At 43.7% G+C, this 13518-nt stretch overlaps 1 protein-coding gene across 4 annotated transcripts in view; it reads right to left on the reverse strand.

The window, feature by feature from the left end:
- Positions 1-1366: 1366 nt before the first annotated feature.
- The window catches only part of LOC106578662 (uncharacterized), a 91714-nt gene continuing 79562 nt past the window's right edge, over positions 1367-13518 (reverse strand). For 2 of the 4 annotated variants that reach the window (XM_014157711.3, XM_014157712.3), the window contains exons 3-5: positions 5795-7009; positions 5252-5406; positions 1368-2244 (exon numbers count right to left, since the gene is read on the reverse strand). In XM_014157711.3, coding sequence (XP_014013186.1) covers positions 2128-2244; positions 5252-5406; positions 5795-7009 — 1487 coding nt within the window. In that variant the 3' untranslated portion in view covers positions 1368-2127. Of the gene's footprint in view, positions 2245-2972; positions 3024-3342; positions 3766-5251; positions 5407-5794; positions 7010-13518 lie in introns of those variants that run through there. The other 2 variants (XM_014157713.3, XM_082965698.1) reach the window with 2 other exon arrangements.

Raw genomic sequence — 13518 nt, forward strand, 5'->3', positions numbered from 1 at the left:
GGCGGAGAGATTTCTGCATGTTGCACCTTTTAAGATATACTTTTCTAGTATATCTCGTATTTGAATTTGTAATATATTGAAGTGTTTTTGTTGGGCTTGGGAGGAAAAAGTGACAGCTCATTAATGAACTTCAAGTAGTGAAGCTCTCTAGATAAGCATTAGCAAAGTGTAGGCTTTGTCCAATGACAGTGATGCCATGTGTATAGAATGGCCACTTGCCAGATCCAGCATAGATGAACAGAGAACATTCTAGAACAGTCAATGGTTTAGCTGGGGTCAGCAAGCAGGCGTTCATGGTCAATTCAAATAAAGGTTGACAAAATAAAAGACCAAAAATATGAATTTGTTTTATCCCAGTTTACACTTGGCAGTGGCACAAACAATTTCTCAGGAGGACTACGCAGTTAATATGCAACAATAACAAGCGTCATTACAGTCTTCATTGATGAGTGGAAGGAGTAAAACAAATGTATAGTCAGTAAAACACAGAGAATGTTAAAAGCTTTTCTCTTTTATTGCTCAGCTGTAAAAAGTACAGTGTATGCTACGATACAAAAAATACATGACGGTGGACCATAGATACTGCCCCTCCTCTCCATTCTACATGTAGCAAAATACCCTTTCTCTGGTATGGCACCACATGCCCATTGCAGCGACATACATCCAGTAGATTGACAACATATTCAACAAAAAGATAATTCAACAAAATCTTCAAACACAGGGAAGTATTATTTAACAGGTCAGCGTTTCACAATGTGACAAACAGACGCAGTAACAGAGGCAGCATTTAGCAAATATAAATATGTGACAAAGCAAAAGTAAAGCGTGACAAACTGAAATTGATTTGATAATGAAACAAAATACGTATGTTTGATTAAACTGCCACTATGTGCTCACAGTAAATATTCAGGATAAAATATTATCTCAGTATTTTCATTGGTCATGATTTCTACGGACTTTTTCATTTCTACAACCAGAAATGAAATAAAATATCATTCAATATCTATACATTACAGTAATAAACGTAGTTTACGCTCCTGGACAAATACTGTACTTATGGAGGGAGGTTACAATAAGTTTGGTCTCAAAATATTTAGTAAAGGTTAGACATTAAACAAACCTCATTGAGTGCCAAAACCAGAATCTACTCCATAACACATATATATATATATGGAGAGAGAGAGAGAGAGAGAGAGAGAGAGAGAGAGAGAGAGAGAGAGAGGCAAAGAGGCAGAGAGAGAGAGAGGCAAAGAGACAGAGAGAAAGAGAGAGGCAAAGAGGCAGAGAGAGAGAGATATAGGCAAAGAGAGAGAGAGAAAGGGGAGAGGAGAGAAAGAGAGAGGCAAAGAGGAAAGAGAGAGGCAGAGAGAGAGAGAGAGAGAGGAGAGAGAGAGAGAGAGAGGCAAAGAGAAAGAGAGAGGCAAAGAGAGAGAGAGGCAAAGAGGCAGAGAGAGGCAAAGAGGCAGAGAGATAGGCAAAGAGAGAGGAGAGAGAGAGAGAGAGAGAGAGAGAGAGAGAAAGAGATAGGCAAAGAGAGAGAGACACAGACAGACAGTCCCCCTGCTACAGAGGCAGTTCAAATTATAACACCTCCATTTCTTCTACTAAAACCTGGTCTCACAAACATTGCCCTAAATCTCGTAGGTACAGAATTCAAGTTCAACAGGATTTTCAGTAATTATTTGGGGTTTGATTAAAAAGAAAATGAAACATAACGTTCTTACAGAATATCTTCTCTCTAAAGCAGAATTCAAGTGGCCACATCCACAATGTTCTCACCATTAAGCCACTGTAACAAAATGGAAATCCCACATACTCAGTGCTTTATAAAGACATAAAAACCCTTATCACAATTAAGCATTTGTAGAAAATGTACATCAGAAAAATATGCGGGTGCACCCTCATAGTAAATAGTGTCTGTTATTAGCTCTTCTTTTAGTCTTGTCTATATATTCATAATGTGCAATATAAAGTGGGAGTCTCTGAAGATTTACCACATATATAAAAATGACAGTGTAGGGAGAAAGCCGTGGCGGGGGACTTTAATTTTGAAAGTCAGACTTTTATTTTTGACAGTCTTGTATTGGTGGTTTCAGGACATGGCCACAAGACCAACGTCCCTCCTCTCTAGATGTCGCAGGACTTCTCTCTGTTGATGAACAAGGTCTCCTGGCAGAAAGGGTTAACCAGCACCACCCCGCTGCCTCTGTAGTCCCCGTTAGGGGGTAGACACGTCTCCTGCTCCTGGAACACACACACATGCACGCACACAGACACACAACATATACATTAGCATGACACTACATCACATAAATGGGCATGATTCATGCCAGGTACACGCTATAGATTCAGGGCAGAGTGTTTTGTGACTTGGCAAACACAAACCATTCTCATGAGGACAAAAGATGGCTGAATGATTACGCTAGCAGAGAGAACACACAGAGAGAAAAATAGAGGGAAGGAGAGACGGGAGTTGAACAGACTCCATGACAGAGAAAAGAAAGAAAGAAGGGCAAAGGAGGGTGACTCAGCAGAAAACGCAACACAGCAGAGGGAGAGAGAAAGAGGAGCGAGAAATAGTGGTGGTTGCTCAGCTAAAAGACAGAACATGGGGTGGGGGGTGGCGGAGAAAAAGCTGAAGAAAAAAAAACAACACAGTGATTCAGAAGTACGAGCCCTACAGAAAGAGAGGAGAAAAAGAGAGGTACATTCTAACTGGCAATACCCCAAACCCTAACATAAACAAATTACTATATATAGTACTATATTCTAGGTTGCACTGGAAAAAGGCTATTCAGGAAAAATAAGCAATAGATATTGACTGTAACAGCCATAGAGATAAATCTATTCACAATTCATCCCTATGGTAACGGCAAGCTAGAGGCACTTTAGGAAAGAACAAGAGGGAGGGAGGAAGGGATGAGGCACAGCTTCAGTGAGAGGAGGAATAAAACAGGGACGCAACAAAACACCTGTGTGTCACCACGAGCATCCTAAACATGTTCCAGCCTCGGCATCCACTCCTGCACCACCAGAGGAGAGATGGACAGAGAGAGAAAGCGATGGAGGGAACAAAAAAAAGAGGACAAACCAGAAATAGAGGTGTGGTCAGTATGCAGATGAGAAGAGAGCCAATAAGACTTACTGGCTTCATAGCAAGAACAATATGTAAATAGATTGAACTGAAATGTGATGGACTAAATACAGGATAAGCTAAAGGTCTAAAATTACACCAAAATTATTCGTTGAAGTGGAACATTTTAGCGTTTACCATTAATCTTACAGCAGATGGCACTGTAGTCCACATATATACAGCACCAGTCAAACGTTTGGACACACCTACTCATTCAAGGGTTTTTCTTTATTTGTACTATTTTCTACATTGCAGAATAATAGTGAAGAAATCAAAACTATGAAATAACACATATGGAATCATGTAGTAACCAAAAAAGTGTTAAACAAATCAAAATATATTTTATATTTGAGATTCTTCAAAGTAGCCACCCTTTGCCTTGATGACAGCTTTGCACACTCTTGGGCATTATCTTAACCAGCTTCATGAGGAATGCTTTTCCAACAGTCTTGAAGGAGTTCCCACATATGCTGAGCACTTGTTGGCTGCTTTTCCATCACTCTGTGGCCCAACTCATCTCAATTGTGTTGAGGTCGCGTGATTGTGGAGGCCAGGTCATCTGATGCACCACTCCATCACTCTCCTTGGTCAAATAGCCCTTACACAGTCTGGAGGTGTGTTGGGTCATTGTCCTGTTGAAAAACAAATTATAGTCCCACTAAGAGCAAACCAGATGGGATGGAGTACCGCTGCAGAATGCTGTGGTAGCTATGCTGGTTAAGTGTGCCTTGAATTCTAAATAAATCACTGACAGTGTCACCTGCAAAGCACCCCCACACCACCTCCTCCAGGCTTCACGGTGGGAACCACACATGCAGAGATCATCTATTCACCTACTCTGCGTCTCACAAAGAAGTTCATTGCTCATGTTTCTTGGCCCAAGCAAGTCTCTTCTTTATATTGGTGTCCTTTAGTAGTGGTTTCTTTGCAGCAATTTGACCATGAAGGCCTGATGCATGCAGTCTCCCCTGAACAGTTGATGTTGAGATGTGTTTGTTACTTGAACTCTGTGAAGCATTTATTTGGGCTGCAATTTCTGAGGCTGGTAACTCTAATGAACTTATCCTCTGCAGCAGAGGTAACTCTGGGTCTTCCTTTCCTGTGGTGGTCCTCATGAGAGACAGTTTCATCATAGCGCTTGTTGGTTTTTGCGACTGCACTTGAAGAAACTTTCAAAGTTCTTGAAATTTTCTGGATTGATGGACGGTTGTTTCTCTTTGCTTATTTGAGCTGTTCTTGCCATAATATGGACTTGGTCTTTTAATAAATAGGACTATCTTCTGTATACCACCCCTACTTTGTCACAACACAACTGATTGGCTCAAACTCATTAAGAAAGAAAGAAATTCCACAAATTAACTTTTAACAAGGCACACCTGTTAATTGAAATGCATGAAGCTGGTTGAGAGAATGCCAAGAGTGTGCAAAGCTATCATCAAGGCAAAGGGTGGCTACTTTGAAGAATCTCAAATATAAAATATATTTTGATTTGTTTAACCCTTTTTTGGTTACTACATGATTCCATAAGTGTTATTTCATAGTTTTGATGTCTTAACTATTATTCTAAAATGTATAAAATAAAACCCTTGAATGAGTAGGTGTGTGGAAACTTTTGAGTATCAGTCATTCCAGGGTGGAATATAGTCCACTGTAACCACATGCTGACCTCATGTCTACTAAAGTACTCTAGCTACTTGGCAACAATACTTGGCTCGCTGATTTACATTTTCTGTATCATCACTGAATTCATGTCAAGTTGAGGAGCCTAATTTAGAGGAGCCCAACATTGTAATGCCTGTATGAATATAGGTTCCATATTCATCAAATCCCTTGGTATTTCTAAACTCTAATCTATGCCATCACACAGCTTATATCAATTGGACTAAATGTCCATTATACCATGCTGAATCAAGGCTTCACAACAACATTACAAACAGACCCTTTCACTTAAATAAGAAGTCCCCTCTAAAGCAATTGAGTGCCAGACTCGGGGACTGTAACTTAGTAATAACATTATATACAGGCCCTTCCCCTCAAGTGTAACATTTCTCATATCCTACAGGAAGTCCTCTTTGGTCTAATAATAAAAGTGGCAGTCAGTCTCAGGACTGTGTGTACCTCAGCATTGTCAAGGGACGTGATTTCCCGGGGCAGCTCCACCGCATGCCTGTTGAAGTAGTCCATGGTGATGGCATTGTTCCAGTAGCTCAGGTTGTTCTCCTGATTCGAAGACTTCTTCTTCCTCCTCATACAGCACACGGTCAGCAGGACAGCTGAAGGGGGAGAGGAAGGGAGGGAGGGAGGAGGGGAAGGAGGGAGAGGGGGAGGCAAAGTCAGTACAGCCTCTAAAACGATACAACCTCAGTCCAGCTCTTTCATTATGTATCACATTGTCTCAGTGGACAGGTTGGGTGGTATGAACGTGATCTCAGCCTCGTAAAAGTGGTGGTCAGCCTCCTAGTGACTCAAACACAATTTCTCTAACCTCTTTGCCTTTGATATGGTTTTCTCTAAGAGGCTTTGAGTTTATACTTAAATTGTACAATATATATTCATCCCTAATAGAAGGAAATTGACATTTGATATAAAGGGCTTTGTTATCAACAAAAAAAAACATGTTTCGGCATCAAAGCATTCATCAGGTTGCTATTTGATACTCACAGCACGAGGACACAGGCACACTGATGGCCAACACGATCCACACAATGTCTATCTTGCTCAGGCAGATGGTGGCGCTGGACAGCGGTGAGTCCAGAGTGGGGCTGGAGCCATTACCAGGACCCCAGGGGTCTGCAGTGGTGGCGGGGAACAGTCGGTTCAGAAAATTCCCACTGGCTGTGGAGGGGGGCTCCGTAGCGGACGAGCTGTTCCACTGGGAGGAGGGGTCCTCGCCAGGGATGCCCTCCACACTGCCGCTATGAAAAGTGACATTGCCATCTGTTTTGAGCTCCAGGGTGGGGTCCTCGTTGACCAGGGGGTGCACCTCCCGTAGGGTGATGGCGTGGGGTCGGGAAAGCTTGGGCGTGGCTTCAACATGCTCCCTGAGGGTCTGATCTAGAGAAGCATCCTCTGATGAAGAGGAGGAGGAGAGAGAGGAAGGCTGCAGCTCAGTGGTGAAGTCCTGCTGACTGGGGTCTGTGGGCTCCTTGACATTCCCCCCCTGGGGCTCCTGGGTGTGTGTGGGGGCCGGGGGACCACCAAGCTCCGGGCCCAGAGTATCCTCTCTCTCTGTGAGCGGGCTGGGCAAAGAAGAAGCCAGGGCAGACCCAGAGTCTGGAGCCCCCTCCACCGCAGCTGGAGCTACCTCACTCTGTGGGCCAGCAGAGCTGGGAGGGCTAGGAGGGCTGTTGCCCTGGTTAACATTAACAGGATCTGGGCTATGGGCTTGATTGACTGAGTTGGGCAAGAGGCCCTGGTCTGCACTGAGAGAATTGGAGCTGTGGCCTGGGTTAAGAGCACCAGAGCTGGGGGAATGGGCCTGCTTGACTGGACTGGGGCTGACACAGCTAGGGCCAGGGTCTTGGTTTACTCTCACAGAGTTTACAGTGTTAGGACTGAAAGTAACTGCAGCATGAATGAGGCTGTCTTTACTGGGTGTTGTCACAATGTGTGCCAGGCTGGTGTGGTGGGTTAGATGCCAGCCCCAGGAGCTGAGGGCTGTGGTGGGCTTGATGATGCCTGTGGGCAGCGCCCCTCCCTGGGGGGACCAAGGGTCCCCACTGCTGGAGCCCTCCTGCTGCCAGTCTGGGAGAGGCAGGAGTGGGTTAGGGGGGCTGCTGTGGGGCGCTGACATGGAGACAGGGTCCTCGGGGGTCCGGCTGGGGTACAGCTCCTGGGTAGAGGACACCACTCCCACAGCTAGGATCGCTAGAACACCTACAGAGAGAGATAATTATTAGAAAGAATGTGTGTGTGTGTGTGTGTGTGTGTGTGTGTGTGTGTGTGTGTGTGTGTGTGTGTGTGTGCATGTGTGTGTAGGTCGGTCTACCCAAACACTGATCCCCAGAAGCGGCAATAGGTTGTTTATGAGTCCTGTAGGAACCTTACAACCGTGGGCTGGATTCAATCGAGCAGAAAGACAGAGCTTACCCATGATGTTGCACAACCATTTAAGTCAATAAGTAATCGTTTTAGTCAAAGTGTGATATACAGTATTTGGGCTTGAAGTGACAAGTCAGAACTGCCCACTTAGTGCAAATCCGTGCGATCCAAGTTTTATTTGTCTTTTCCTTTGATATGATGTACAAATTATTTTCAGCCTAGGTTTCATTTCAGGGTGGGTTTTATTTGAATGTTACCACCCACCAGCATGGCATTGTTTATTCATCAGAAACAGCTGCAAAGTTATTACTTTTTGCCACTGAGATGAGCCAACCAGCCTTTTTTTTAGATAGTCTGTATTCCCCCCCCCCCCCCCACACACACACACACACACACACACACACACACACACACACACACACACACACACACACACACACACACACACACACACACACACACACACGGCCAAAAGTATGTGGACACATGCTCGTCGAACATCTCATTCCAAAATCATGGGAATCTTCCGGGAAGGAAGGCCAAAAAGATCATCAAGGACAACAACCACCCGAGCCACTGCCTGTTCACCCCGCTATCATCCAGAAGGCGTGGTCAGTACAGGTGCATCAAAGCAGGGACCGAGAGACTGAAAAACAGCTTCTATCTCAAGGCCATCAGACTGTTAATCAGCCATCACTAACATAGTGTGGCTGCTGCCAACATACAGACTCAACTCTCCTGCCACTTTAATAAATGTAATAAATGGATTTAATAAAGGTATAACTAGTCACTTTAAATAACACCACTTTAATAATGTCTACATATCCTACATTACCCATCTCATATGTATATACTATATTCTACTGCATCTTGCCAATGCCGCACAGCCATCGCTCATTAATATATTTACAGTTGAAGTCGGAAGTTTACATACACTTAGGTCATTAAAACTAGTTTTTCAACCACTCCACACATTTCTTGTTAACAAACTATAGCTTTGGCAAGTCGGTTAGGACATCTACTTTGTCCATGACACAAGTCATTTTTCCAACAATTGTTTACAGACAGAATATTTCACTTATAATTCACTGTATAATAATTCCAGTGGGTCAGAATTTTACATACACTAAGTTGACTGTGCCTTTAAACAGCTTGGAAAATTCCAGAAAATTATGTCATGGCTTTAGAAGCTTCTGATAGGCTAATTGACATAATTTGAGTCAATTGGAGGTGTACCTGTGGATGTATTTCAAGGCCTACCTTCAAATTCAGTGCCTCTTTGCTTGACAGCAAGGGAAAATCAAAAGAAATCAGCCAAGACCTCAGAAAAAAAATTGTAGACCTCCACAAGTCTGGTTCATCCTTGGGAGCAATTTCCAAACGTCTGTAGGGCTCATCTGTACAAACAATAGTACGCAAGTATAAACACCATGGGACCATCATACCACTCAGGAAGGAGATGCGTTCTGTCTCCTAGAGATGAACGAAAAGTGTAAATCAATCCCAGAACAACAGCAAAGGACCTTGTGAAGATGCTGGAGGAAACAGGTACAAAAGTATCTATATCCACAGTAAAATGAGTCCTATATTGACATAACCTGAAAGGCCGCTCAGCAAGGAAGAAGCCACTGCTCCAAAACCACCATAAAAAAAGCCAGACTATGGTTTGCAATTGCACATGGGGACAAAGATCATACTTTTTGGAGAAATGTCCTCTGGTCTGATGAAACAAAAAACAGAACTGTTTGGCCATAATGTCCATACATTATGTTTGGAGAAAAAAGGGGGATGCTTGCAAGCCGAAGAACACCATCCCAACCGTGAAGCATGGGGGTGGCAGCATCATGTTGTGGGGGTGCTTTGCTGCAGGAGGGACTGGTGCACGTCACAAAATGGATGGCATCATGAGGATGGAAAATTATGTGGATATATTGAAGCAACATCTCAAGACATCAGTCAGGAAGTTAAAGCTTGGTCGCAAATGGGTCTTCCAAGTAGACAATGACTCCAAGCATACTTCCAAAGTTGTGGCAAAATGGCTTAAGGACAACAAAGGTATTGTAGTGGCCATCACAAAGCCCTGACCTCAATTCTATAGAACATTTCTGGGCAGAACTGAAAAAGTGTGTGCGAGCAAGGAGGCCTACAAACCTGACTCAGTTACACCAGCTCTGTTAGGAGGAATGGGGCAAAATTCACCCAACTTATTGTGGGAAGCTTGTGGAAGGCTACCTGAAACGTTTGACCCAAGTTAAGCAATTTAAAGGCAATGCTACCAAATACTAATTGAGTGTATGTAAACTTCTGACCTACTGGGAATGTGATGAAAGAAATAAAAGCTGAAATAAATCATTCTCTCTACTATTATTCTGATATGGCTAAGGTGTATGTAAACTTCCGACTTCAACTGTATATGTACATATTCTTATTCATCCTTTTACATTTGTGTGTATAAGGTAGTTGTTGTGAATTTGTTAGATTACTAGTTAGATATTACTGCACTGTCGGAACTAGAAGCACAAGCATTTTGGTACACTCGCATTAACATCTGCTAACCATGTGTATGTGACCAATAAGATTTGATTTGGAAGGCTTTCCACTAGATGTTGGAACATTCCTGTGAGGACTTGCTTCCATTCAGCCACAAGAGCATTAGTGAAGTTAGGCACTGATGTTGGGCGATTTGACCTGGCTCGCAGTCGGCGTTCCAATTCATCACAAAAGTCTTCGATGGGGTTGAGGTCAGGGCTCTGGGCAGGCCAGTCAAGTTCTTCCACACCGATCTCGACAAACCACTTCTGTATGGACCTCGCTTTGTGCACGGGGGCATTGTCATGCTGAAACAGCAAAGGGCCTTCCCCAAAATGTTGCCACAAAGTTGGAAGCACAGAATCGTCTAGAATGTCATTGTATGCAGTAGCGTTAAGATTTCCCTTCACTGGAACTAAGGGGCCTAGCCAGAACCATGAAAAACAGCCCCAGACCATTATTCCTCCTGCACCAAACTTTACAGTTGGCACTATGCATTGGGGCAGGTAGCGTTCTACTGGCATCCGCTAAACCCAGATTCGTCCATTGGACTGCCAGATGGAGAAGCGTGATTCATCACTCCAGAGAACGCGTTTCCACTGCTCCAAAGTCCATTGGTGGCGAGCTTTACACCACTCCAGCTGATGCTTGGCATTACGCATGGTGATCTTAGGCTTGTGTGCGGCTGCTCGGCCATGGAAACCCATTTAATGAAGCTCCCGAAGAACAGTTGCGTCCCGAGACGTTTGGAACTTGGTAGTGAGTGTTGCAACTGAGGACGTTTTAACTTTACAATAACAGCATTACAGTTGACTGGGGCAGCACTAGCAGGGCATACATTTGACGACCTGACTTTTTGGAAAATCCTATGATTTTCCTATGCCACGTTGAAAGTCACTGAGCTCTTCAGTACGGGCCATTCTACTGCCAATGTTTGTCTATGGAGATTGCACGGCGGTGTGCTCGATTTTATACCCCTGTCAGCAATGGGTGTGATTGAAATAGCCAAATTCACTGACTTGAATGGGTGTCCACATACTTTTGGCCATGTAGTGTATATGTACAGATGGAGAAAAGAAAATATAGAAATAAATAAAAGAAGAATGATAAAGAAGAGAGTATAAGGACAAAGAAGGGTAATAAAGAGGGCGAAATTCCACAAAAAACATAGTCACACCAGCACACGTCCACAATCTCAAACACTGTACTGATTACCCATCTTAACTCAGTCATATACCAGTATTCAGCATCACACATTCCTATCCACTCATTTACCCCAGTCCATTAAGGGATCCAATAGGCGTTTAAACACAGCCTTCAACTCATAAATCATATTCCTCCCGATATGTGCGTGTCCTAAATTACATCCTATTCAAAAGTGGTGCACATGGGGAATAGGGTGCCATTTAGGACACAGCTGCTCTGGCTCGCTAGGTACTGTATGAGAGGGTCCTCTCTCCTCTGCTTTCCATTTACCAAGCCTGTCACATCCCTACTCCAGACACTCCAGAGTGACCCATAACTGGGAGACAACACAGACAGAATAGTTTGATTTATGAATGGTGGTCTCAGAGAGATGGTCGTAAAGCAGGGAGACCATATAGTCTCACAGAAATAGTCTGACCCACCCCAGGAATATTTGCCTCATATTTTGGCCCATTGTTGATCTCTGGTGGTGATACGTTGCCCCCCCCGGTCCCCTCAACACATTATTACTGTATTCCATCCTCCAACATGCACAAACATACTAATACATACATACATACATACATACATGTCTCTCAGTCACATATATAGGCTATCTATGGTTCCATCCGCACAGAGTAGAATTGATTACTATATTATGTTGTCCATTGTGGGGGCTGTTAGTAAACCATAGCTACTATGTTACTGCTATAGGCAGTTGTTCCTGAGCATTGTACTTCAGGAGTGTGATAGTGTGCAACACTGTTTGTCATGCAGTAGTCTGGCCTCAATCACACCCTCAATCAGTGTCTAACCCTCGCTATCACAACACTACCTGGCAACTCGGCCCTCGGTCAGCCGGAAAAGCCTGGAAAATACATGAGCTCCGGCTCCGCTGACAACAAAATGGCAACAGAGTTTACATACGTTGTACATACTTACACATGCTCCAGCAGTACACTCCGCAGACACACACACATGCTCCAGCAGTACACTCCGCAGACACACACACATGCTCCAGCAGTACACTCCGCAGACACACACACATGCACGCAACTCTGCACACGCCCATACATGCACCCACGCTCGCGCACACACTGGTCCTCCTCATCTGCAATAAACATACTTATTAATATTCATCTGGGAGACCACTGATCATCATGTTTTATTGAGTAGCTCATAAAATCTTAAAGGAGGCAAAACACCTTTTAAGTTTGGTAGCGTCAAAACATGTTGCATGATGTTCGTTGTCGGTCTGGTGAATAGTCAATATTTTGTAAAGTTATTCATTACTTGTGTGGTAGGCTATGTGTGGTTGAGTAAACCAATTGAAAGTCATCTAATCTCTCTTGAGAAGCACATGCACACGCATGCACTCACACACAAACACAGAGTATATGGTATGATATAGATATGGATACATGCAGATTCTCTACAATAGTCTCTAGAAACTCAAACTCCCACTCTCCCTCCCTCCTCCTTTTCCTATAGCAGTGTGTTCAATTTCCCTTCTCAGACAATAAAGATCTATTGAATTGAGTTTAATTTTGTGTGTGTTCCATACAGTAATGTGAATGTAAGTATGCCTGCTACTGGTGACTACAGACAGTGCGGAGGGTTAGTAAATACTAAGGACAACGAGGAGGCATCTCAAGCTACAGTATATCTCCAGCTCAACTCGTCATTTTCATCAAAGGTTATGTTTCTTTTTTTCTGGCAGTGAGTCACCCACTCCTGGTCTGGCAGTGACATTAGATTAGAGCTACTGCTGCTGCTCATAAGTGTCACGTCTACTCCCGCACCTCCCCTCCGGCATTCGACGTCACCGGTAACCACCGGTCCTGGATCCATCATTACGCACACCTGGCATCAATCATTACGCGCACCTACACGTCATCATGAGGCACACCTGGACTCCATTACCTTACTTATTGCCTCCCCTATATCTGGCACTCTTAGGTTCCTTCCCCAGTCAGTATTGTTTATGTGTTTCATGTCTATACGCTTCTCATGTTTGTTATATTGTTGGATGGTCCGTTTATTATTAGACTCCCAGTGTATACGTTACAATAAGACAGACACTCGCAATGACTCACAGGCTGTCCCAAATGGTACTTTTGACTTAAAGTAGTGCACTATGTAGGGAATGGGATGCAGCCCCAGACACAGGATAGCTCCAGGGGTTCATTTGGGGAATGAGGGAGCCCTTCATCCCCTATAGCCAGTTTCCTGCTCCTAAGCCTCCCTGTAAAGACTCTCACTAAGTGTCCTAACTAAGCAACACTCTTGGCCTCCATTGCCCTCTGAGAGTGTATACAACACTATAATGCTGTTTATGTAATGCAAGGAGGTACCATGAGGCATGAACCTAATAGACACAATACACAGTAGTACAGAATGGAATAAAATAACTCCCCAAACGTGCGTGTGGGTGGGCAGGCAAATATATTGGAACTAGTGGACATATGGAGGCTTAAATATCCTGACCTAGTGAGATATACAGTGCATTCGGAAAGAATTCAGACCGTGACTTTTTCCACATTTTGTTACATTACAGCCTTATTCTAAAATGTTTTAAATGATTTTTTCCCCCTCATCAATCTATACACAATCAATGGTGTAAAGTAGTG

The sequence above is a fragment of the Salmo salar genome, chromosome 19 (genome assembly GCF_965601325.2).
Source record: "Salmo salar chromosome 19, fSalSal1, whole genome shotgun sequence".
Lineage (NCBI taxonomy): Eukaryota > Metazoa > Chordata > Actinopteri > Salmoniformes > Salmonidae > Salmo > Salmo salar.